The sequence below is a fragment of the Martes martes genome, assembly GCF_963455335.1.
Source record: "Martes martes genome assembly, chromosome: 10".
Lineage (NCBI taxonomy): Eukaryota > Metazoa > Chordata > Mammalia > Carnivora > Mustelidae > Martes > Martes martes.
In genome coordinates, this window is record NC_137898.1 from 114,910,963 (window position 1) to 114,932,583 (window position 21,621).

At 47.9% G+C, this 21,621-nt stretch overlaps 1 protein-coding gene across 1 annotated transcript; it reads left to right on the forward strand.

Annotated features, from left to right (window-relative positions):
• Positions 1–6,917: 6,917 nt before the first annotated feature.
• MMP12 (matrix metallopeptidase 12) lies at positions 6,918–20,227 on the forward strand. Its single transcript, XM_080816939.1, has 11 exons — positions 6,918–7,072; positions 7,257–7,325; positions 8,470–8,717; positions 9,293–9,441; positions 9,529–9,654; positions 11,575–11,736; positions 12,210–12,333; positions 16,979–17,112; positions 17,479–17,638; positions 18,330–18,433; positions 19,353–20,227. The coding sequence occupies exons 1-11, from the start codon at positions 6,968–6,970 to the stop codon at positions 19,451–19,453; spliced, it is 1,482 nt and encodes a 493-aa protein (XP_080673065.1). The 5' UTR covers positions 6,918–6,967; the 3' UTR covers positions 19,454–20,227.
• Positions 20,228–21,621: the final 1,394 nt, after the last annotated feature.

Sequence of the window (21,621 nt, forward strand, 5' to 3'; positions counted from 1 at the left end):
CTTGACCTCCACGCACCTTAGGGGTTCAGCCAGAGCTCTTTGACAAAAAGACAGATTAACAAGAGGAAAACCATGAACTGCGTGCAGCCCACATCGTGCAGGAAAATCCTAAAAGAAAAGTAACTCAGAATGGCTGCTCAGAGCTCCCGCGTGTAGTCCGTGTTCAACAGGGAGCAATGCGTTTGCAGAGAGCGAGACAGAGCAGCGCAGTCTCGGGCTTCCGAGAGCAGCAGACTGAGGGATGGTTAGCGCACGGGAGGACATTAATGAAGTGCGGTTTGTTCATACACTCCTCCAGTCTGACTCTGGTAAAAGGAGAATTTATGTCTTGCCTTTAGGCAGAAAAGGGGGAGCTTTTTCTGCCTTTGCTGTTTCTCAATTGTCTCCAGCTCAAAACAATTTTTTATGCCAAAGAGACATATTTTAGGATGACACATTCTGGTATCCTTGAGTGTATCAGACTCTAGGAAAGAAGTCCGAAGGAAAACAATCTGTTCAGCCCGAGACGTGGAAGCAGGCAGCACAGAGCCTGCTGGAGGGTGGCGCAGGGCTCGAGGCAAAGCTGTGGGCTTCGCGGGAGTCGTGTTTCCAGAACACACAGGGACGGGTCCTGGAAGACCAGCTGCCTGGGACTGACGAAAAGTAGGATCAGAGTCTTTCCCGAAGCAACGAGAACTTGACCAGACCAGAAGTTCTCTGAACTTCCTTGACTTATGTTTAAAACACGGTTGTTAGGGCATTGCTGTCACTCACTAGGAGATATTTTCCATTTGTAAAATGAATTCTAAGCATGATTCATGCTTCCTCGCAGGGCTTAGTAATCATCTGATGGAGTTGGTGTTAGAAAGGAGGAAGTTCTTTGCTGTCTCCGCAGAGGGGATCCAGGGCATCTCGGGCTGGAAATCCCAAGAGCTTGTTATTCATAGTGAAACTGAGATGTGAAACTTAGGTTTGTGAATTTTCTTGGGGCTGAGGAAAAGCCTCTCTCCTTTATCTGTGTTTGTCTCAGACACATGAGGTAGCCGGTGTGCACAGAGAGCTCCCACTTCCAATTTCGTGAATCCGTACCCAGGTGGCTTCATTCGGTCCCTGCTCGTGTGTGGACCGTGTGTGTGCGCGTGCGCGTGTGCGTGTGTGTGTGTGTGCTGGTCCCTGCTTTCCCTTCCCTAGAGGCCCCCCTTCTCTTCCTCTGTGTGGGCCCGTGTGATTGTCCAGCAGGGCCCCACACAGTTTACTTCTGGTCAAGACCCTGGCATATCCCCGTGAGAGCTCTTGCCCCCAAATGTTGTCCCTTCCAAGCTAGTGACGCCGATTCCGAGTCTTCCTGTAAAGACTGCTTAGGACCGCACATCTCTTCAGTGGAGAGCCTTGGGTCAATGTTTTCAAGTTCTTCATGTCTTTTAGAGTGCTCGGTGGCTGTGAAAACGTCCGCGGTATTGGTAGCTCCTTCAGGCATCATTGAACAATACCCAGTAGAAAAATTTGCTGAAAGGCACCTGAGAGCGAGAGAGGCTTCTGGGGGGCCTAATTTTTTTGGATGGCAACGGCTCAGGGACTGGAGCGGGCAGGCCTTTAAATATTTCATAAGTTTGCGTTAGATCACCCCGGGTTTAAGGACAGGCACAGAAAAGGGACTCGTTGCTGCAGACCCGTGAGCCTGTGTCTACACTAGGTCCAGGACTGTCCCCTCCGTGTTTTTATTTAAATTACTTTAATATCAAACACCCGTTTATTGATGGCTTCGTAATATTGTCTCTTTGTGTTCTCTGAAGGCTGAAAAGGGTCCATGACGATTGCTAATTTATAAAATGGATACGTTTTCTGGAAAAGTCAGATAAAACATTCAGAAAATGAAACTATATTAATATTAATGATGATGATGATAGAGCACACCTGCTATGTAGAAAGGACCATGTTAACCGGCCTGTATATGTAACACGTATGAATGTCAGTCCAGCCGTGCCAGGCATGATGTGTTTTTAGAACCTTCAGCCTCACATCCGAGCGTCCATCTCAGTGGGCTGGTGGGAAGCTCAGCTCCAACCCTGCTTGCCCGCCGTGGTCTCCGTATTGATTCACTTCTGCCGCCCGTCGCTTCCGTGGCCAGGGCCCCCTTCGGAGGAGCTAGAAGCCCCAGGCCCCGATTCCGTCTGCCTGCTGCCCCTTGCCGCGGTTCTGCGGCCCCAGCGCGGCCTCACAGGGCTGCCGCGGCCCGCCTCTGCCTGGTGCCTGGAACCCACAGACCCCCCCCCCCCCCCCGCCCCAGCATTGGCTCCGTGTAGAAAACGTCCTGCCTTCCCGAACCCAGAGCCATTTCAGTGGATTCAGGATCCCGGAAAGAAGTCAGAACGGGGGTAGTGAGCTCGGCGGCACAGAAGTTGAGGCCAGAACCGTGCAGCTGGCGAGCTGTGTGAGTGCGGCCTGCGGGAAAGGAGAGAGACAGAGGAAGAATGATGTCGTGGTTTAAAACTTATCTTGCCACACTCTTGAGGAGGACCGTGTGCATTCTCTCTGGTCGAGTCTCTGTCCGTCGATTTGTTTTCTCTCTGGGTGGATCTAACCCACAGATGCAGCTGGTCAGTGGTTTGTGTGAATGTCACTACTTTCTACTGACACAAAGTTGGACAGATGTGCCTTCCGTGGTCTCAGTAGTGTGTCTGGGATCCAGGTCTCTTGGCTTCACACACGTCTCCCGGAGGCCGTGGCTTGTATCATCCCCCTGTGAGACGCCACGTCGGACCAGGCAGAACCGGTCTCTTCGGCCAGTTACTGACCAGCCCCGTGGGGTTCACGCTACCACAGGCCATACGCTCTCTGCGTTCTCAGGGGGTGCTGTATCTCCCCCAAGTGGGTGAAAATTGGTCAGTGGGTGCAAAAACATCTTAATTTTCATGTATAAAGGACAGATAACTGTAGAACGGATAAATACATAGTATGTGTCTGGTATTAAAGTTTCATGGGAGGAGATCTGTTTCTTTCAATAAGGAAAGAAGTGTTGGGAGTCGCCGCCGTGGGTGTTAGGACAGGACGAGAACCAGCATTCACGGACAGCTGAGGGGCCCGGCGTAGTTCCGGGCATCGTCTCATTTAATCCTCCAAAGAGTTGTTTACGGTTGAGGAAGCTGAACTTACATGACGTGCCCGAAGCCACACAGTCCGCCGGGGGCTCGGCTGAGGGCTGCGGCCGGGTGTCTTTCCAAAGCCCGGCTCTTCTCGTTCAGCCAGGCTGCAGACTCGAAGTCACGGACGTGTCTGCGTCCCCGTCCCCACCTTGCGTGCTGACCTCGGCTGGAGAGCAGGAGCCGGGGAAGACCCAGTTGGCCGACGGCACGTGTGTCCCCCCGTGTGTCCCCCCGCCCTGTGCCGGCTTCGTGAGGTGCGCGTAGGACGCGGGCTTCCTGCTGCGTTTCGTGTCTTAGTTCCGCTCGCGGGGGGAAGGAGCAGACCGCAGAGAGAGACCACGGCGACCCGGACTGTCGCGCGCTCCTCCCTCCACTTCCCTCGCGCGGGCCGCGCCCCGTGGGAGCGTCCTCGCCCCCGAACGGCCACGCTCCGGCTTTCTCGCCGGAACGTCCGTCCTCCCGTGGGGGTGTCGTGAGCCCGGCGACACGGTTCGGGGCCGAGCCCCGGTTCGAAAGGCAGAGATTCCTAACCCGTTGCTCTGGTGTCCCCTTGCGGGCAGCCGCCGGGCAGCCCCGGGCCGGCTCGCGCTCCAGGTCGCTCTGCAGGAAGGTGGGGGCCCCGCGAGCGGCCCCGCCGTCCAACGCACTCTGCGGCCGGCTCGGGGCGGTCCTGTGCGGCGCGGACGCCGGTGCACTTGAGGCCGAAAACTGTCGATGGGGTGACTTTGCTCCTCTGTGGGAAAGGCTGGCCGGTGTAACGCGGCCACGGCGCGGCCGACGTGCAGGGACAGAGGTAAAGGGGGAAGGCAAACGGTGGACTTTCGCTGAGGTCCTGTCATGGGAAGGAAGGCGCTTTCATGGATTGTGTCATTTAGTCTTTACAAGACCTTAATATCATCCCCATTTTACGTATAAAGAGAATGAAGCACGGAAAATGAGCCCACGTGCCCACAGCTGACGGGGGTGCCTCTTAGCGTCGTGCTCCTCACGGGTGCCCGGGCCGATTCCTGGGGAGCTCGGGCAGCAAAGCCCCCGAGCCGCAGGACGCCACGCCGCGCCGGCCGGGGAGGAAGGGCACAGGGGCGGTGCTCCCGAGGGCGCCCCAGGTCGGCCTCCGCCGGGCAGCCACACTCAGTCAGGACTGCGAGCTCCTCCGGGCCCCACGCTGCCGGGGGCCGGTCCGGCTTTCACCGAAGACACTGAGAGTCTCATTGGTGTGGTGTTTGGTCATTGGTCATTGGTCATTGGTGTGGTGTTCGCAGTGGTAAGATACCCCAGGAAGACGGAAATCGGAGGAAAAATTAAAGGGAGGCGTGACAAAATCCTATGTGTTGTAGCAACAAGGCAGGACCGAGTCAGGAGACCTCCCAGATGTCTCCTTAGGCAATGCACTTCCTTTTTTCTGGGCTCCCAATTCTTTATCCATAAAAGGAGAGAGTTAACCAGCTGAGTGTTCCTCCTGCATGGACAGACTGTGGGAGGAAGGGTCAGCTAAGGGGTTTCTTGGTATGTTTGGGAGCATCCCTCCTCTCTGGTCCTTGCCGATCACCAAGGAACATTTGCCTCTAGATCCTCAGGGGTGACCCCCAAAGAGTTGCAGGTGATTCCATCAGGGAGCTGCCTCCGAGGTCCTGGTGTCTGGCTCAGGAAGGAAACAATACAACAGAGAAGCCTTGTGCTGTAGAATCTGCTTTTTACTAAGGAAGGTCTTATCGGCAAGGGGTCCCCGTCATGAGGGTCTCTGACCTTGGCCATTTTCTGTGCTTTCGTAGAAACTCCCTTCTTCACAGGGAGCTCGCCAGGGACCCCTCGACTCTAATTTCCGTCAGTGTGTCCCCCGGAAGCCAGTCATAACCGTGTAGCTCCTTCGTACACGGGAGAGAGGTCTGGGCACGCAGGAGACCGTCCTTCTCATCTCCATTGCCAGCCTCCTCTAAGCATCTTACCTATGAGAGCAGTCGAGGGAGGAGGCTAGCAAGTCGCGGAACCCGTAAGGTGTGTCAGGCATTCGGCGAAGTGTTCTTCCCTATAATTTAACATAATCCTGGTAGCGACTCCGGAGGTAGCTGCTCTTTTTATTCCATTTCACAAACGGAGAGATTAAGGCTTAGGAGATTAACGATTGTGAAAGACGGCAAAACGAGCTCAGATTCTCAGGCTGGTCGACTTGACCCGCAGAACCGAAGCTCGTCGCCCTTGCGATGCGGTGTTCTCTGGCTGCCCGAGGGGTCCTTCTCCGTCATATTCAGCCCACGTGGGGGTATTTGGTAAGCCAAGACCTGCGGCCGTTAAAACTGGGGTATAGTTGTGTTTCTGGTTTTCTAGACACCTTCCAGGGAGGACATTTCCCCTTCCTTGGTATCTTGGGCGGCTTTTGCCTTGTATCTTGCATCCAGCACTTTCCAGACTTCCTGAAAGTCTTCCCTGACCCAGACCGGTTCCTGCGGGAGTAAGACCGGTTCTTGGCTGCCTTCGGTGTGGCTTAGAAGCACGTCTTCTGTGTAGCAGGCCCTCCCACGAAGAAAGCTTCTACGGACCAGCGCTAGGCCCTCTTCTCCAACAAACGTCATCCGTGCGTATTTCTCGAGCGCCTACCAACGTCACGGCAGTTTTTGCCTCAGAAATAGGGTGGTGGGCAAGGCGGACGGAGCCCGCCCTCCCGGAGCGCCGATCCTGCTGGTGGCGAACCAGCCCGTCCCTGACCTTCCGACCGGTCCCGTCTTCTCCAGCTTCCTAGCCAAACCACCGCGCTCCTCGCACGGTTCTTGACGCGAGATCGGTCGGTGTGTGACAGAATTACCTGAACAACACCTCTCCGTGATCGTCCCCTCCCGGACCATACGGCCTCCGTCTCCTTTCAGGCCCAGAAGAAGGAAGTGAATATCCACGAGCGTGTGCAGAGCGCGCTCGCGTGCATAACGCGCCCTCTCTTCTCAGCGTCGCTTAAGGAGGCGCAGACCGTGACCGTCCTTTTCAAAGGAGATGTCCGCAGGTCCCAGGGGTCAAATCGCAGAGCCTGACAAGGGCCGAGCTGCAGCTGGGAAGTCAGCCACCGCGCTGCTGCCGGTGCCCCTGGTTTGCCTGGAGCACCTGCCTCGGGGAGAGGCGGGGAGCGGCCCGCGGTTCCCGGGCCCGGGAGGGGGGCACAGCAGTGACTGAATCGCAACCCGCCGCTCCGGGGCCCCTCCGCCTCCGGCCCACCGCGCAGAACAGGGAGGCAGCCCCACAGCTCCCACGTCTGTCTGCACAGCTTCTGCCTGGATTCTCTGATGTTTCCGTCTCCGAGGCTTCCCTTCCGACTGACGGGCAGATCCCGAGTGAACCGAGCAACCAGGCCAAGGCCAGAGGAAGCCGGGCTGGGAAGGAGCTAGATTCAGCTTGGAGAGGATTCTTCTATTCCAGCAAAAGGTTTTATTCATCTGATTTTTTACCTTTTGTTCCTTTAAAAGCCTCTTTCACCTATAGAAAGTATAAGGAAATTATTACGGTAAAAATTCAGATGCTGAACTTTCTAAACCTACATCTATAAGTTATTGTAACATCGCAGGTGTGCCGTGTCTCTCCTGAGACATTGTTTTCGCGGGCTTATTTGTGGGGGATATACCTGAGCTGTCCGAGTGATGCGTTCGGGGCTAAGTGACCCATTGTTGGTCCTTTCAGAAAAGGATCTGTGCTTGTGTTTCCGTGTTTTTGAGGTAAGTCAAGGGATGATATCAACTGTGAGTCACTCGAAGGATTTCATATTCGCAGAACACGGCCTAAGGGCTATATAAGTCGGGGCATTTGGGGAACTTTGTGCTGAGAAGGAACCGGGTAAGCTGGGTTGAGCCATTCGCAAGCTTAGAATGAAGTTTCTTCTGTCGGTGTTGACCGCGCTGGTCACTGCTGCGGGGACGGCTCCTCTGACCAAGTCTGCAGGCTCTAGAGAAGACGGTGGGCTGTTGGCTCGAGTAAGTATTGGCCCAGCCTGACTTTTGTCTTTAAAATGTATCATATGAACTTGTTTTATCTTGAAAAGTACTACTTGAAAACTAGTTTAGGAGACGACTTGCTTTTAGCACCGTAGTTTTCCCTGCCAACGAGGAAAGGAGGAGAGGAGTGGTCTAAAACTCTCCCACTGACACTGTCTCCTAGGTCTCTGCTTCCGGGACGGCTCCCCTGGCTAGCGCTTCCAGCTCTGAAAATAACGTGACATATGCTCAGGTAAGTACTGAGCTCGAGTGTCGATCCAGCCTGGTTTGTCTCTAAACTTGTTGCACCTGGGGGCACCTGGGTGGTTCGGTCGGTGAAGCGTCTGCCTTTGGCTCAGGTCGTGATCTCAGGGTCCTGGCGTCGAGTGCCGAGTTGGGCTTGGGCTCCCTGCTTGGGGAACCTGCTTCTCCCTCTCCCCCCACTTTTGCACGCGCTCTCTCTCTTTCTCTCTCTCCCTCTCTCTCTCCACACACACACACACACACACACACACACTATTTCTCTCTCTCTCAAGTAAATAAATATTTTTTAAAAATTGTGGCATTTGACCAGTTCTATCTTGAAAAGTACTAGTTGAAAACTGGCTTAAGAGGCTTCAACACTGTATTTTTCTTTGGCAAAGATGAACATAGGTAGAGTTTTGGAAACAGTGTTATAAAATTGGTGGATGAATTTGTTCCTTTTACTAAAAAGCTTTTACTAAATAGCTTTGGCCAAGGAGAGTTAAATTAGAGTTCAACCTCTGCTCAGTATTTTACAATAATCATTTAATACCATTTAACGATCTGAGCTTTGAGCAATGGCTTGATTATGTAACCACTTCAGCCTGCCAGGATGATTCAAGAATACTTTTTACTTTCTGGCGTCCCAGATGCTCCTTCACGAGCCTGCTCTAAAAATAGGGCTTTTCCCCACTTGTTTCATTTCCCTAATTATATGAGTCCGGATGATATCCCCGTTCTCTAAGATTCTTTTAACTTTGCATTTGCCGTAGTTGCCATTGTGTTGAGCTTTGGATTTTTAAGCAGGAAAATTTCATCCCAACTTAAATCAATAGTTTGTGCATCCTGACAGTATAGGTTTTGGTGCTTACCTGACGCTGTGATGGGCCAGATGCTGGAACAGATTTTAAAGAACAGAAACAAGTTCAAAGAGATAGACACATAAAGGTGTTTCCAGGGGTCTTCCAGCAATCAGTACTGCTAATAGTCTCTGACTCACCGTGACAGCACTGAGAACTAGGATTTTTTCTCATGATGATGAATTGTCTGGAGCCTGTTTCAGAAGCACCAAAGTGCAGCTGCGTCAGCCATGCTGAGCTCCATCAGAAGCCCCTGCACGCATGACAATGTCCGACTCAATGTATTTTTTCCAGTGGTACCTGGAAAACTTTTATGGTCTCGTGATGGACAGACTTCCGACGACAAAAATGAAAGTCAGCAGGGACTTCATGGAGGATAAAATTCAGGAAATGCAACAGTTCTTGGGGCTGAAAGTGACCGGGAAACTGGACCCATCTACCCTAGACATGATGCACACGCCCCGATGCGGGGTGCCCGACGTCCATCATTTCAGGACCATGCCAGGGAGACCAGTGTGGAGGAAACATTTAATTACCTACAGGTAACACGGTAGCCACGTGCTTTTCTGCCTTCCCTTAGGTCCCACCTCCAGAAACCGGAACCGTTTCGATAAAGCCCTAAGTCTGGAGGTAGATAAGAAACCTACTGTTGTCAGCACTGTCCCTGCGTGAAAATTCATTCTTTCTGGAAGGGGGGATTGTCCACTCAAGGAGGAGTTGTTTGTCAGTCCGTAGCACAGTAGAAAGGTTGCAAATAAAAGGAGAATGAAGCTAGATCTATAATAAACAAGAGACAAAAGAACATTTTATAGGACGGGCAAGACAGAGAAATGAAGAGGCCGGGGAGTGAGGGCAGAAGGCATACACTTCCGTGAATGTCATCCTCCACAAAGGAAACCCATCAATCACGAATGAGAAGAAATCCAGTTAGATTCTGGTTAAGGAAGAAACTGTCCAGGGACACGCATTTCTGTAGCTAATGATGCAGGTTTTTGTTACCTGGACTATCGATTTGCAAAATAATTCTTTCTCCACCAGTGCAGGCAAAAACGAAGTGTCGCAATGAGACAGAATGAACACATGGTTTCTCTCTCTCTTCTTTGTTTTGCTGGTAAAGAATCAATAATTACACTCCTGACATGCGGCCTGCAGATGTTGACTATGCCATCCAGAAGGCTTTTCAAGTATGGAGTGACGTGACCCCCCTGAAATTCAGAAAGATTAATTCAGGAGAGGCGGACATTATGATACTTTTTGCATCTGGAGGTAAAGAACGTGGACTTTTCTTCATCTGTGTCATTGGCATGACCTAGAGCCTGTAAAGAAGGACTAATTTTCTTTCCTTTCCAAAAGCTCATGGAGACTACAACCCTTTTGATGGCAGAGGTGGGGTCATAGCCCATGCTTTCGGACCTGGACTGGGGATTGGGGGAGACGCACATTTTGATGACTCTGAAATCTGGACTAAGAGCTACAAAGGTAAGCAAAAAACACAAAAACAAATAAACCAAAAAAAAAAAAAAAACCAGAGAAAAACAAAACCACACATGACAAACCCTTTACAAATTCTAAATTATGTCCCAATTTTGAAAGCTTCATTCTGAGAAATGATTATAGGGTGGAAAAACTCATTCTGATTATAATTGTGTCACTAATGTAACACTTTGTCTCAGTTTCATCCTCTATAAATTGAGGATATTGGACTAGATTATCTTAAAGATCAGTTTTAAGAATCTGAGGCATAGCTAGTTCATTTGTGTGAACTCAGGAACCTTAAAAGCCACAGTTTAGAAAGGTAAAAACTGATTGAGGCGGTCAGTTTTGGTCGGGGCAGTCCATCAACTTGAGCCAACACAGATGCGGCTTCTGGGTGTAGCAGACCTCCTAGGGTGGGCGGTCAACCGCATGGTCTGTTATGTGCCGACCCTTTCTTTGATTTATAGTGACACAGAAAGACGGAGCTACGTTATAGAAAATTTAGAAATCCCCGTATCAGAACACCAAGTTGTATGGTCACATGGTCTTCTGAGGTTCCGGGATACGAATTACAGAACACCCAGCTGATTGTTTGACGATGCCTTGTGTGTGTTTACAGAGGATGCTGTAATTAACCAGCCCTCTCCGACATTTGGGGGAGAGGGGTAACCAGCCTCCCCTGTTTGGAGGAATCACCTTCCACTGGAAAATTCTCACCCTCCTATCACAAACCTTCCTAATGTTCCTAGGGGAAATTCTAGATTATATGACTGACTCATATGGAAAGTAAATGGCGAGAAAGTCTTCGAGAATGGGCTCTGTGGAGACCCCTCTCTCTGGCTGGAATTGCCCCAGACAGGGTTGTGTCCATAGACCAGAAAGGCTCCTTGTTTTATTCTGACCCATGACCCAAGGTTTATCAAATTCTTGATCGAGAAGAGGAGTTTTGCATTGTCAAAAGACAACTGATGCAGAATTAGGTCCTCGTTGAGCTTCAAAGCCTCATTGATCAGGTGAAATTTGCTTACACTTCATCCAAGGTTACTTGGGTGTATAATCTTTTCATCTGATGCGATGGACTTGGGTTGGTTAACCTCATGAAATGTTTTAGAATTCTAAAGGATTTTAGAAAAATAACGTAGTACTGATCTTTACAGAAAGGAAATTCAGAGCCGGAGATGGTTAGCAGCCAGCTCGTGGAAAACCTGGGGCAGAGCACAAATTTCCTAGTTCCCTTATTTTAACCCAGTGTGTACTTCCCACCTGTCCATGTTGCCTTGTTTTCATTTGGCACAATTCTGTGCTTTCAAAAAGCTAAATTATTTATGAAAATTATAAAACTTCGAGTGCTCACTCTCAGCCTAATTTTGACCCAGTAAATTAAATGAACAAGTGGTTGCTGTTTCTGTCACAGTGTTGTGTGATGGAGGGGCTGTGTGGATACAGAGACAAAGAGGACAGTCCCAACCCAGAAGAGCGCACGATCTAGTAGGAAACAGAGCACATGCAGAAACCCATGATCTGAGATAAGGGCCGATGGTGGTCTTTTGTACAAAGCCTTGTGGGATTGAAAATAGGAGATATACAGGTTTAGGTCAAATTGTAATAGGTTGGGACATTTGACACATGTGGAGACATTTTGGATTGTCCAAACTGGAAGGGATTTACTACTTGAATTTACGTGTTGAGCCCAGAGTTTTCTAAACACCTGTGACACACAGGACAGCCATAAGCACAAGGAATGATCTGGCCTACACTGTCAGCCATGCCAACATTGAAAAGCCTTGGGTCAGAGGGGAAGGAGATAAGTCAAGTCTTACCAAATGTGTCCCTTCTCCTCGTGCCAGAGTGCAGGTGTGTCATCGTCCTCGGACGCAGACTTATTTCACGGCTCTTTCCCCCCTTCTGGTTGGTTCCTCTCAGGCACAAACTTGTTCCTCGTTGCCGTTCATGAGCTTGGCCATTCCTTGGGTCTTAGCCATTCCAATGATCGAAACGCCATCATGTTCCCGACGTACAGTTACGTTGACCCCAACACCTTTCGCCTCGCTGCTGACGACATACGTGGTATTCAGTCTCTCTACGGTGAGTTGACTTTCTTTACCATCTTGCCTTACAAAGACATTCTTATGAATAATGTCATAGTATCTGCATTGGCATAAAAGGTTCACCTCCGTCTTCTGTCTGGAGCCCCGTGAAAACCCTGTGAGGGAGGTAGCCCACGCGTTACCTGCGTTTTGTGGAAAGGCACAGGAGACCTCCTGCGCTCACGCCCGTGGCAGGAACAGAATCTGAGTCTCGGGCCTCAGGTTAGATCTTTCCATGCACCCCACTGCCGTCTTCGGAGAAGGCACGCAGACAAGCGATCGGCCTGGAACGGGAAAACCAAGGCAGAAAGATCTTTACCGTCTGTTTACTGTGAATGTCGGAGGAAGCGTATATGGATTTTTATGCATTTTTTCATCCAGGAAATTAATGTTTTAGGAAGAATAGCTCTTCCTCTTAGTAGCTAAAATGCAGATTTTTTCCCCCTAATGCTCCTCGAAATGTATTTTCAGGACGTCCAGAAAGGCGCCAACCCTCTTCAGATCCTGACGGTAGACAAACACCAACCTGCAACCCCAGCTTGAGTTTTGATGCTGTCACTACAATGGGAAATAAAATCTTTTTATTTAAAGACAGGTAAAAACATCTTCATATCTGACCAACATTAAAGGCTCTGTCCTTGGATTGTTAGCATGTTCTGTCAGAGAATGGCGCAAAATGATGGAAAAGGAAGTAGAGGACAGTTGGCGAGCGACACGGGCTCGGTTCTGCAGGAAGTAGACAGCCTCGAGGTTTTGAAGGGAGAGAGTGGTGCGATGATACTTGTGTTTAACGAGAAGACTAGCGGGTGAAAAATGGATTTGCAGAAGGAATCTGGGGTGAGGAAGATAAGGTGGGACGTGAAGCCAGACCACTCGAATCACAGTAAAAATAGTTTCGTCTAGGACTAAAATACGTCTAGGACTAAAAACAGTACCAATTTAAGAGTCCTCACTCTTGATTATAGAGAAAGGAATTCCAGGATAATTAGAGCACGGATGGCAGCAGATATTGGAGGGGTGGACTGCGGAGAGTATTAAAATTTGGTCGGTGGGACAATAGTCTCCGTTTCTTCGACTGGAGAATCATTGGCACACCCTGTTGCATTCGTGTCAGGTGCGCAACACAGTAGTTCGGTGTTCATGGACGTGTTACGAGGTCGCCGGACAGTCTGGTTTCTTCCTCCCCACATGGAGTTGTTACAGCGTCACGGACTCTGTTCCCTGAGCTGTACGTTTCATGCCTGTGTCTCACTACAGGACTGAGGTGTGGCCCTCCCAATCCCCTCCCCACGGGCAACCATCGCTTTGCTCTCTGTGACTCTGTTTCTGTTCTGTTTGTTCATGTGTTTTGTTCACATTCCACATTTAAGTGAAATCGTGTGATGCTTCTCTGTCCGACGTACTTCATTTAGCGCGCGCTCTAGGTCCAGCCACGCTGTCGCCGACGGCGGGATTTCGTTCTTCTTTACGGCCGACACTGCTTGGCGCGTGGCGTCTTCCTCGGCCTTTCATCCGCCGGTGGAATTCGCGTCGCTTCGGCGTCTTGGCTGTTGTGAACAGCGCTGCAGTGAGCGTGGGGCTGCCTCTGTCTTTCCTAATTAGGGTTTGTTTGCTCTGGATAAGTTCCTGGAAGTGGAATTGTTGGATCTTGCGGTGTTTCCATCGTGAATTTTTTTTTTTTAAAGATTTTATTTACTTGACAGACAGAGATCACAAGTAGGCAGAGAGGCAGGCAGAGAGAGAGAGGAGGAAGCAGGCTCCCTGCAGAGCAGAGACCTGATGCGGGGCTCGATCCCAGGACCCTGGGATCATGACCTGAGCCGAAGGCAGAGGCTTTAACCCACTGAGCCACCCAGGCGCCCCTCCATTGTCAATTTTTTGAGGAAGCTCCAGACCGTTTTCCACAGTGGCCGCACCAGTTTGCATTGCCACCCAGAGGGCCCAGGGTTTCCTTCTCTGCGCATCCGCGCTGACGCTCCCTCTCCCTTGTCTGATCCAAGACCTCTGACGGGTGTCAGGTGACGTCTCACTGTGGTTTTGATTTGCATTTGCTGGTGGTTAGTGATACGGAGCATCTTTGCGTGTACCCGTTGGCTGTCTGCACGTCTTCTCTGGAAGGATGTCCATGCAGTTTGTTGATTTTTTTAAAATCAGATTGCTTAATTAAAAAAAACAACATTGAGTTGAGTTCCTTATATATTTTGGGTATGTCTCCTGCAAATACCCTCTCCTATTAGGTTGTTTACCTTCTCATAGTGTTGATGGTTTCCTTTGCTGTACAAAAGTACAAAAGCTTTTTAGTTCGATGTAGTACCACTTGTTTATTTTTGCTTTTGTGGTCTTTGCTGAGGCGATGGATCCAAAAAAAAAAAAAAAAAAAGAGAAAAGGAAAAGAAAAAAAAAAAGAAATTTCTAAAGCCAATGTCAAAAAGCTCATGGCCTCTGTTTTCTTCTAGAAGTGTAACGGTTTCCAGTTTCTGCATTTAAATCTTCCATCCGTCTGGAGCCTGTTTCCGTGTGTGGTGTGAGAAGCTGGTCCAGTTTCCTTCCCCGGCACGTGGCTGTCCAGGGTTCCCAGCACCATTTGTTGGAGAGACTGACTTTTCCCTGTTCTCGGCTTCTCTGTCATAAATTAATTGACCATATCAGTGTGGGTTTATTTCTGGGTTCCTCACTCTGTTCTGTCGATCCGTGTGGCTGTTGTTCTGCTGATACCATCGTGTTCTGATCAGTTTAGCCGGGTTGCATAGCCTGAAGTCTGGGAGCATGTTACCCCCAGCTCTGCTCTTTCTCAAGTTTGCTTTGGCTATTTGGGATCTTTTGTGGTCCTAAAATCTTTTAGGACCCTTTGTTCTAGTTCTGTGAGAAATCCTATTGGTATTGGATAGGGTTGCACTGGATCTGCAAACCACTTTGGATAGTGCGGACATTCTAACAATATTGCTTCTCGCAGTCCGTGAGCATGGTGTATGTATGTCCGTTTGTGTCCTTTTCAGTTTCTTTCATCGGCGTCTTACGGTTTCCAAAGTCCAGATCTTTCACCTCCGTGATAAAGTTCATTCCTAGATATTTCATTCTTTTTGATGCAGTTATAAATGGGATTATTTCATTAATTTCTTCTGATAGTTTGTTATTAATATATAGAAATGCAACAGATTTTGAATGTTGATTTTACATCCTGCATCTTTACTGATTTAGCTCACTTATTAGTTCTGCTAGTTTTTTGGTGGCATCTTGAGGGTTTTCTGATGATGGTACCACGCCATCTGCAAGGAACGGCGGTGTCAGCGCTTCCGTCCAGCTTGCACGCCTCTTACCCCTTCCTCGCCGAGTTTCTGTGGCTAGCGCTTCTGCTGCTACACTTGCCTAAAAGAGACAAGAGTGGGTTCCTTGTCTTGTTCGTGGTCTAAAAGGAAAAACTCCACTGTTCACCGTTGAGTATGAGCGTAGCTGTGGGTCCTCCATACGTGGCCCTTATTATGATGAAGTGTGGTCCCTCTGTAATCATTTTGTTGAGAGTTTTTGTCATGAAGGGATGTTAAATTTTGTCAAATTCTTTTTCTACACCTATTAAAATGATCATGATTTTTATCCCCCATTTTGTTAACGTGGTACATTGTAATGATTTGTGAATGTTGAACCATCCTTGCACCCCTGGAATGGATCCCACTTGGTAGTGGTATATGACCCTTTTGATGTGTTGTTGAATTTGGTTTGCTAATATTTTGCTGAGTATTTTTGCATTCATGTCCATCAGGGATGTTGGCCTATAATTTTGTGGGGTTTTTTTTTTGGCAGTATCTTTGTCTGCCTTTGGTATCAGGGTAGTGGTGGTCTTGTTCAATGAGTTTGGGAACAATCTTTCTTCTTCTTCTTCTTCTTTTGAACAATTTGGAGTATTTTAAGTCTTCTTTAATTATTTGATAGAATTCACCTGTGAAACTGCTTGGTTCTGAATTTTTGTTTGTTGGTAGTTTTCGATTACTGATTCAATTTCATTTTAGTAATGGGTCTATTCAAATTTTCTATTTCTTTCTGATCCAGTCTTGGAAAATTGTATATTTCTGGGAATTTATATCCATTTTTTTGGTTGCCCAGTTTGTTCACATATAATTGTTAATAGTATTCTTTTATGATCTTTTGTATTTCTGTGGAATCAGTTGTAACTGCTCTTCCGTGTCTGAATTTACTTATTTGAGTCCTCTATCTTTTTTCTTGATGAGTCTGCATAAAGGCTTACCAATTCTATTTATCTTTTGAAAGAATAATCTCTTACTTTCATTGATCTTGAAAATGTTTTTAGTCTTTATTTCATTTATTTCCACTCCAAACGTTATTATTTCCTTCTTATAACTAACTTTGGCCTTTGTTTGTTCTTTTTCTAGTTCCCTCAGGTGTAGGGTTAGATTATTTATTTTAGGGACACCTGCGTGGTTCAATCAGATCCTAGGGTCATGATCCTAGGGTCCTGGGATCGAGCAGGGATCCTGCTTCTCCCTCTCCTTCTGCCTCTCCCCTGGCTTGTGCTCTCTCTCTCACTCTCTCTCTCTCCCTGTCAAATAGGTGGATAAAATCTTTTTAAAATAAAGATTATTTATCTGAAATTTCTCTTGTTTTTTTGAGGTAGGCCTGCATCAATATGAACTTTCCTCTTAGAACATTTTTGCCACATCCCCAAGAATTCAGAACGTTGTGTTTTCATTTTCATTTGCCCAAAGGTATTTTTTTATTTCTTTTTTGATTTCTTCACTTCTCCATTGGTTGTTTAGTAGCACATTATTCAGTCTCTACATTTATAGAGTTTTTTTCCAGTTTTCTTCTTGTCATTGATCTCTAGTCTCATTATTCTCCATTCTTGAGATTCAAAAACAGACATTTGGGATAAATAGGTTCTTTTAGATTACAAAACTGGTAAGGGAATTGTGGGTGTAGACTAAAACGTATATCCCTTGATTTCAAATATCAGGGGATTTTCATAAGGTGACTTGACCATTAAATTATTGTTATTATTTTTTGTTTTTTTTATTATGTTCAGTTAGCCACTGTTAACATTATTGTTATTATAAAAGAATTAATTGAGATCCATTCCTCGTGGTGCTCCTATCAAGACATCCTGGAACAGAACGTGAGGATATTGGGGAAAAAAACCATTAAGTCATTTCACAGGTCCTTCCCAGTGACCATTTCATGCTTCTCGAGTCTATCGTGATTTTTAACACGTGTTAAATGTCTTTCATTAGATTCTTCTGGTGGAGGTACCCTGAGAGTCCAATGAGCAACGTTAGTTTAATTTCTTCTCTGTGGCCGACCTTACCATCTGGCATTCAAGCTGCTTATGAAGTTGGACCCAGAAATCAAGTTTTTCTTTTTAAAGGTAACTCTGATGTTTCGTTTGCTACTGAGTCTACTTCAAGGAAGAGAATAAATGAAGGAAATTACTACTAATTTTTATAAACATAGAAAAAAGCACTCCAGACTTAATTCGTGGTGAGTCTGAATTATGAGCTAAAAAGAGCTTAAATACCTAAGTAATGTGTAAAAATTTCAAGAGAAGTTTGTCAAATGTAAGATCACAATCCTTGTGGAAAAGCTACAGCACCGTAGGAGACAAAGCGCGTTGGAGAGCAAGGAGCAGCGCCTTTCGGAACTGCGGTGAAGAGCGGTGTCGCCCGCGCTGAGTCAGTGTTTCTGTTACTCTTTCGGTACGCGTCCAGCGGATCTTTTCTCTTTCTCTTCACAGATGATAAGTACTGGTTAATTAGCAATCTGAGAGCACAGCCGCACTATCCCAGGAACATACATTCTCTGGGCTTTCCCGACTTTGTGAAAAAAATTGATGCAGCTGTTTTTAACCCACTTCTCTATAAGACCTACTTCTTTGTAGGTAACCAGTATTGGAGGTGAGCTTTAATGACTGGTAACGTGACTCCTAAAATTCCTGAAAGCGGCAGGGGATGGGGTCTTCTGTAGGTAATCTTTCTGTGTAAACTCCCGAGGAGCCTCGACCTTCCTAGGAGAGGAATGAAGAGGACACAGATCTGGATAGCTATTGTCATCCTAGTTGTGTTCCCTGCACTTTGGGATTCCGGTTTGAGACGGCACTTTCAATAAAATGTCACGTCGTGAATCATAGTGGGAAGCACACTGGGGAGCAGGGGCACACACGGAGGAGACCCAGTATTCACACAGTCCATTCAGGGGGTGTGGCTTTCCAGATTCCTCTTTAGAACCACTGGACCCAAGGAGACAAATGCGGAAACCATCTTGTGAGGCGCAGTGAGTCCTGCAAGGTCCTCACCTACAGGGAATCGGACCGTCGGGCTTCCTAAAGCCGGACCAGGCCCTGGCAGAGGCATCGTGTGGGACTGGGGAAAGTTCCTGACCAGAAGTCGGGACCTTTAGGGTCTGAGCCCTGTAGGGACTTGGAATAAGTCAGTGAGCTAATTCGGTCCTTGGTTTTCTTATCAGTGCAAAGAGAAGCCTCTCAAGAGAGACTGGGTGGGTTTTGTGGTTCATGTCAGGAAATGCCAAGCTCTTCACCATGAGATTTGTTTTTCAAACGGAGGTCTTACTGGTGATTTCCTCGCTCAGGTACAATGAGCGGAGACGACTCATGGACCCTGGTTATCCCAAATTGATTACCGACTACTTTCCAGGACTTGGACCCACAATTGATGCCGTCTACTATTACAACAGTAAGTAGATCGGGAAGCCGTGAAGATACTGAAAATCCCTTTTTAAAACACTGATGATGATAAAGACTTCGAGGTCGGAGAACGGGGACTCAAATGGGGAAAGAACAGGACCCTGTGGTTCACTGTAGGGCCGCAGAGGGAAAATTCATAGCCTGCTTGGTTTAGCACAGGTGGGCTCAAAGGTTGAGTGACGTGGCACAAACCCTTGGTTTCTAGTGTGGATTAGCGGGTGGGAGCGTATGATTGTCAGCACCTGAGCGCGCCTGAGTTTCTGGAACGTCTGATAGCATCAGGGCGGACGGCGTATGCAGGCGGGCGTGTGGCAAGGCTCAGGCTGGGCTCGCGTTCTTTTTCACACCTCGCACCTTCGACCTTCCTTGCAGCCCCTCCCACCCTGCACGGGCCCTCGTGGACTAGGCCTACGGGTGGGACACGAAACACTTGAGTCTGTTGGTGTCTGTGTCTGGGAATATCTTTAGGCAAAGTCAGCCGAAGCGAACGGTCAGCTGGGCCGAGATGTTTAGGTTTATTACCCGCCCCCCACCATGTCTGTCTTACTCCTCCATTAAGACCCCTTTGTGCCCCACATGCCCAATTTCCTCCCTCCCAGGTGAGTTGTGCACCTGGAGTGCGGCTTTTCAAAATCACATCTTCAGAGTCAGTTTAAAGATGAAACTATCATCTCAATGACATTAATGAAGGTATTTAGTGGTGAAATGCGGGCCACTAACCAGATGTCTGGAGCAGGACACCCCGCACAGGCCCCCAGCATTTACATTCTCAAATGTCTAGTATAGACTCTCTGTAAAGTTTGGTCTTCTATAGATAACCTGTAAGAGCACAGCTCTGTGTTTTCTTCTTTTTCTTTTAAAGAAATGCAAGTGAGGAATTAAACGACTCGATTTGTTTTCATTTTTAGGACACTACTATTTCTTCCAAGGATCAAACATATTTGAATATGATGTCGTATCCCAACGTGTCACCAGAGTGCTGAAACAAAATATCAAGTCGGGCTGTTAGGGATGGTATAGTTAGTGATGGTCAGTTTCCTTCAGTCAAATACATATTTATTGCATACTTGCTACATGCCCAGTGTGTGTAATACCACAGGGACATGTGTCTTAAGGTAAACTCCATAGGCTATAGAGAAACTATCATATAGACAGTGACTATACAAACTACGTTAAGATTTTTTTATTTTGAAAACCCTCATTGTGGGGTGCTTGGGTGGCTCAGTGGGTTAAGCCTCTGCCTTCGACTCAGGTCATGATCTCGGGGTCCTGGGATCGAGCCCTGCATCGGGCTCTCTGCTCAGTGGGGAGCCTGCTTCCCCCTCTCTCTCTGCCTGCCTCTCTGCCTACTTGTGATCTCTGTCTGTCAAATAAATAAATAAATAATATTTTTTAAAAAAAGAAAGAAAAGAAAACCCTCATTGTCAACTTTTACTTGATTCAACTATTAAGCTTGGAAACAGGCACTTTATTGAGGGAAAACAGAATATCTTGGTCCTAGAACAACCGAGAACTAAGAAATGATCATTATTTCTTTGCCTTAACTAACATTAAGCAATGACTAGTTTCTGTGGCCATTAAATGCTTCAGCACGTGTATCATTTCAATTGTTTCAGAGTAGAAACAGAATATACCAGAAAATGACATTTACTGTAAGTAACATAGAAGCAGATTATATAATTATGGTGATAATGTTATTTATTCTGTCATCAGTGTTGATTTTTCTAAATCTTAAATGAAGTACATATGTATATTTTTTTCTTTTGCTCCAATAAAAACTTTGAAAGAAAGTACTTGGTTTCTGAGTATTTTTTCTTGAAAAACAATGTGTATTTCGAAAATAGTTCTGGACCTGCTCCTGAATAAAGCAAGTCTCCATATAACTACCATCGAGTGAACGAGAATATGGCGAACGGGAAAAAGTTACGTTTGCCTTGGCAGCTTGTTGAAGGCCATGTAGTCTGGGGTCAGGGACGCGTCCTGCAGACCACGTGTGAGCCCGAGGAGCACTCCTGGCGCAGGACGGCGAGCCCGGACAGGAGAAATGGAACGGGAACTCTCCGTTCTCGTGTAATTTCCACGGCAGCCAGGCCCACTGTGTAATCGCTGCATGACCTCGACAAGACATTAAGTCTCAGCTTCCTTAACTTCAGGAAGAAGCAGTAGCGCTAGCCGCCTCATAGATGTACTGAGAAAAAAATGACACGCGAGGAGCTCACGGTGCTGGTGGCTTGGACTGCCTCTGCCCGTTGTCACTGCCTTGACACCCACACTCCCTATTTTCTGCGTCGTACGTACACCTGGGAGAGCTCCAACTAAGAGGATGTGGGTTCATGGAATGCTTGGAATTTTCAGTTTATTTGCAGACACTGCTGATTGGCATTAATCGTTTTTAATTAATGGAATGAACTGAGGTCAGAAAATATGAAGATCAGAACGATTCTGCCTGGGGTTGGAGTTCTCCCCTCTTCGGAGCTTAGCTCTGTCCTCAAGTACTTCCTTCTTCAATGTAATAGTCCCAGCGTTGTCTTTGCAAGGCATAGGGTCGCGTCATTCTGAGAAGAAATGTCACTTCCCCGCAGGGAACTGCATACCGGACATCCTTCAAAAGAAGAGAGTTCCCCGCGGGATTTGCATCAAAAGAAAACCGCGGTATCTGGCTTGAGTTGTTTGGCCTTAGGTAGCTCGGGGGAAGCTGTTTCTCCTAAATGAGGATGGCACTGGAACGAAAGCCAGGACTGCGCTGGGCTCTGTCTCGTCGGCGCTTGTGAGAAAGTCCTCCGCAGAGTCACGAGGGGGCCCTTCCTCCGTCGGCCTCTGTTTCCGTTACAGCTTTCCGTTGTAACAAACCCTTACAGTGGTCGTCGTGGGCCGGACACTGTTCCAAGTGGCGCACACACATGGCCTCGTGGCCTGCGCGAGGCAGGTGTCATCCTTCTCATTTTTTGGATGCGGAAACCAAGGCCCTGAGAGGTGAACTTACTTGCCCAAGGTCACACAGCCTTGCAGCTGCAACTCAAAGCCGGCCAGTTTGACTCTAGACTCTGTTATCAACCGCCCCAAATTCTGCCTTTCCAAGTCCTGAAGCGGAAAACGGTCAGAGCAAACGCGGCACTCCGCACCACGTCGCACTTGCGCTGGACTGCTCAGTGGAAAGGTCTCTACTCCGTCAGAAGG

What these genes read in the sequence shown, in the direction of transcription:
- MMP12 (XM_080816939.1), top strand. Translation starts at nt 6,968, where the DNA reads ATGAAGTTTCTTCTGTCGGTGTTGACCGCGCTGGTCACTGCTGCGGGG. An exon ending in CTGGACTAAGAGCTACAAAG is followed by an intron (nt 9,655 to 11,574) that starts GTAAGCAAAAAA and finishes GGTTCCTCTCAG; the next exon opens with GCACAAACTTGTTCCTCGTT. An exon ending in TGGTATTCAGTCTCTCTACG is followed by an intron (nt 11,737 to 12,209) that starts GTGAGTTGACTT and finishes ATGTATTTTCAG; the next exon opens with GACGTCCAGAAAGGCGCCAA.